The sequence below is a fragment of the Helobdella robusta genome (genome assembly GCF_000326865.2).
Source record: "Helobdella robusta unplaced genomic scaffold HELROscaffold_30, whole genome shotgun sequence".
NCBI lineage: Eukaryota > Metazoa > Annelida > Clitellata > Rhynchobdellida > Glossiphoniidae > Helobdella > Helobdella robusta.
Window position 1 is genome coordinate 2,094,415 of NW_008704502.1, and position 2,615 is coordinate 2,097,029.

The window sequence follows — 2,615 nt, forward strand, 5'->3', positions numbered from 1 at the left end:
TTAAAAAGAGAAAATTTATTCTCAATTTTATAATTTAAAAAAAAACAAAAACACAATTGTGAAACACAGTTATTAAATCATGATAACATATATATCAAATGTGAATAATGATGAAAGAATTAGACAGTTTTCAATAAAATATTGGATGTTCAACGCCAAACTCTTATGCAGTTTAATATAAACTACACTGGTCAACACCCAAAAAATTTCCTAAGGTCTTTCGGCTGATTTATGGAAATTTTGATGTCCTGAATCCAAATATCACATTGGTTTTTCTAGATCAGGTCAACTTTCTAAGCTATGGCCATATCTTCATTTTCACTTTTTTGTGTACAGTCCCAGGTATTTTCGCTGTATGTGATGCTTTGTTCTTAATCACTTCATCAATATGAGGAATTTGCAATTTTTAATTAATTGGTATTTTTATGTTTCCCCTATGCACACACACACACACACACACACACACACACACACACACGTTCAATGCATTAAATCACGTAACTACAGTCACGTGATCAGACAATCGCAGACATGCCCGGACGAGGCTGTGTATAACTATGGATAGTTACGTCAGCATTTTCCAAATCTGAGCCATATAGCAGATTGCATTAGTATAGGTATCAGTTGCAAACGAATCGCAAGCGAACGACATGGCTTCCAAGAGAAGATCTTGTAAAAATAAACCCGACGTATTTTGCTATATCTGCGGTGAATACACACTTGTTCATAACAGGAATCAAGTCACATGTTTCATAAAGCGTGCTTACCATGCTTATTTTGGTATTAAACTTGGTGACCAGGATAAAGATTGGGCGCCACACATGGTATGCAAGGCTTGCACCGTGTATCTGCGTCAGTGGACCAAGGGCAAGAAGACGTGTCTGAAGTTTGGAATTCCCATGGTTTGGCGGGAGCAGAGAAACCATGACACTGACTGCTACTTCTGTAGCATCGATCTGACTGGGATAAACAGAAAGAACCGAAGCAGCCTCGAGTATCCTGATTTGCAGTCCGCACGTCGTCCTGTAGCTCATTGTGATGATATTCCAGTACCTGTGTTTCACAAACTTCAAGACATCAGTGATGACGAATCCTCCAGTGATGAAGATCAGGAAACAGAAGAAGAATGGCCAGTTGTTGACGATGAAACTCCACAGCTTTTTTCCCAACAGGAGCTAAATGATCTAGTTCGCGACCTCAGCTTGTCAAAGGCCTCTGCTGAACTGTTGGCATCCAGATTGAAAAAAAACCTCCTCTCTGGCTGTGCTCGCATCACCCTGTACCGCAACAGGCATCAAGAGTACCTCCAATTTTTCTCGGAGGTGCAGGACTTGGTGTACTGCACAGATATTGCACAGCTTCTGCACCACCTGGGAGTGCCGCAGTACAAGCCCGAAGACTGGATACTGTTCATTGACAGCAGCAAGCGGTCACTGAAATGTGTTCTACTGCACAACGGCAACCAGTTTGCCTCTGTGCCCCTTGCTCACTCTACTAAACTGAAGGAGAAGTATGAAGCGGTGAAGTATGTGCTGGAGATGATTCGTTATGATCAGCATAAGTGGGTTATTTGTGTCGACCTGAAGATGGTGAATTTTTTGTTGGGGCAACAATCCGGGTTCACCAAATACCCAGGTTTTCTGTGCATGTGGGACAGTAGAGACAGGATACTCTTCCCACCACTGCACATCAAGCTTGGCTTGATCAAGCAGTTCACAAAAGCTCTAGACAAGGAAGGTGGCTGCTTCAATTACATGTGCCAGACATTTCCGGGAGTAACCATAGTGAAGTTAAAAGCTGGTATCTTTGACGGTCCTCAAATCCGTCGGCTCATCAGAGATCCAGAGTTTGAAAAGTCAATGAACAAAGTGGAACAGGAAGCATGGAATGCTTTTGTTCTCGTTGTGAAAAACTTCCTTGGCAACAACAAGGCCAGAAACTATGCTGAACTTGTCAACAATATGGTGACTGCTTTCAAAAAACTCGGATGCAACATGAGCATCAAACTGCATTATCTATTTTCACATATGGATCGTTTTCCTGAGAATCTTGGATCAATGAGCGACGAGCAGGGAGAGGGATTCCACCAGGAGATGAAGGAGATGGAGACCAGGTATCAGGGACGTTGGAATGCCGTCATGATGGCTGATTACTGCTGGACTCTAAAGAGAGACATCCCTGATGCTGAGCATTCCAGGGTATCCAATAAACGGAAGTTCCAGCCCTAAATTCTTAACAATGACAAACATTAATGACCCTTACTTAAGGTACTGTGTTTCAGAACGCTTTTTTCTCTTTGAAACCAATTCCGAATGAGAAATGTTCATAGAAATAAACCGATTATGGCACAAAAATTTTACTGATTTATTCACAAATAAAATAAAATAAACATTTAACTTAGCAGAAAAACTGGACCTGACCTAGAGAAACGGATGTCATTTTCGGACTCAGCGGTGCCAAATTATCATAAATCAGTTGTAAAAAATTAGGAAATTTCCTCAAAAATATTTTTGTTGCTCAGTGCTATCATTATTTGAACTGCAAAATTTTTATAAATCAAGAGAATTGAAAAATCGTTAAATTTATTGTTTAAATTACTGTAATGTGATCAAAGT

The 2,615-nt window shown here is 40.4% G+C and overlaps 1 protein-coding gene across 1 annotated transcript; it reads left to right on the forward strand.

The window, feature by feature from the left end:
• Nucleotides 1-650: 650 nt before the first annotated feature.
• Nucleotides 651-2,228, forward strand: HELRODRAFT_174718 (hypothetical protein; the record flags this gene model as incomplete). The annotated part of the gene is made up of 1 exon (XM_009022140.1): nucleotides 651-2,228. The coding sequence occupies one exon, from the start codon at nucleotides 651-653 to the stop codon at nucleotides 2,226-2,228; it is 1,578 nt and encodes a 525-aa protein (XP_009020388.1).
• Nucleotides 2,229-2,615: the final 387 nt, after the last annotated feature.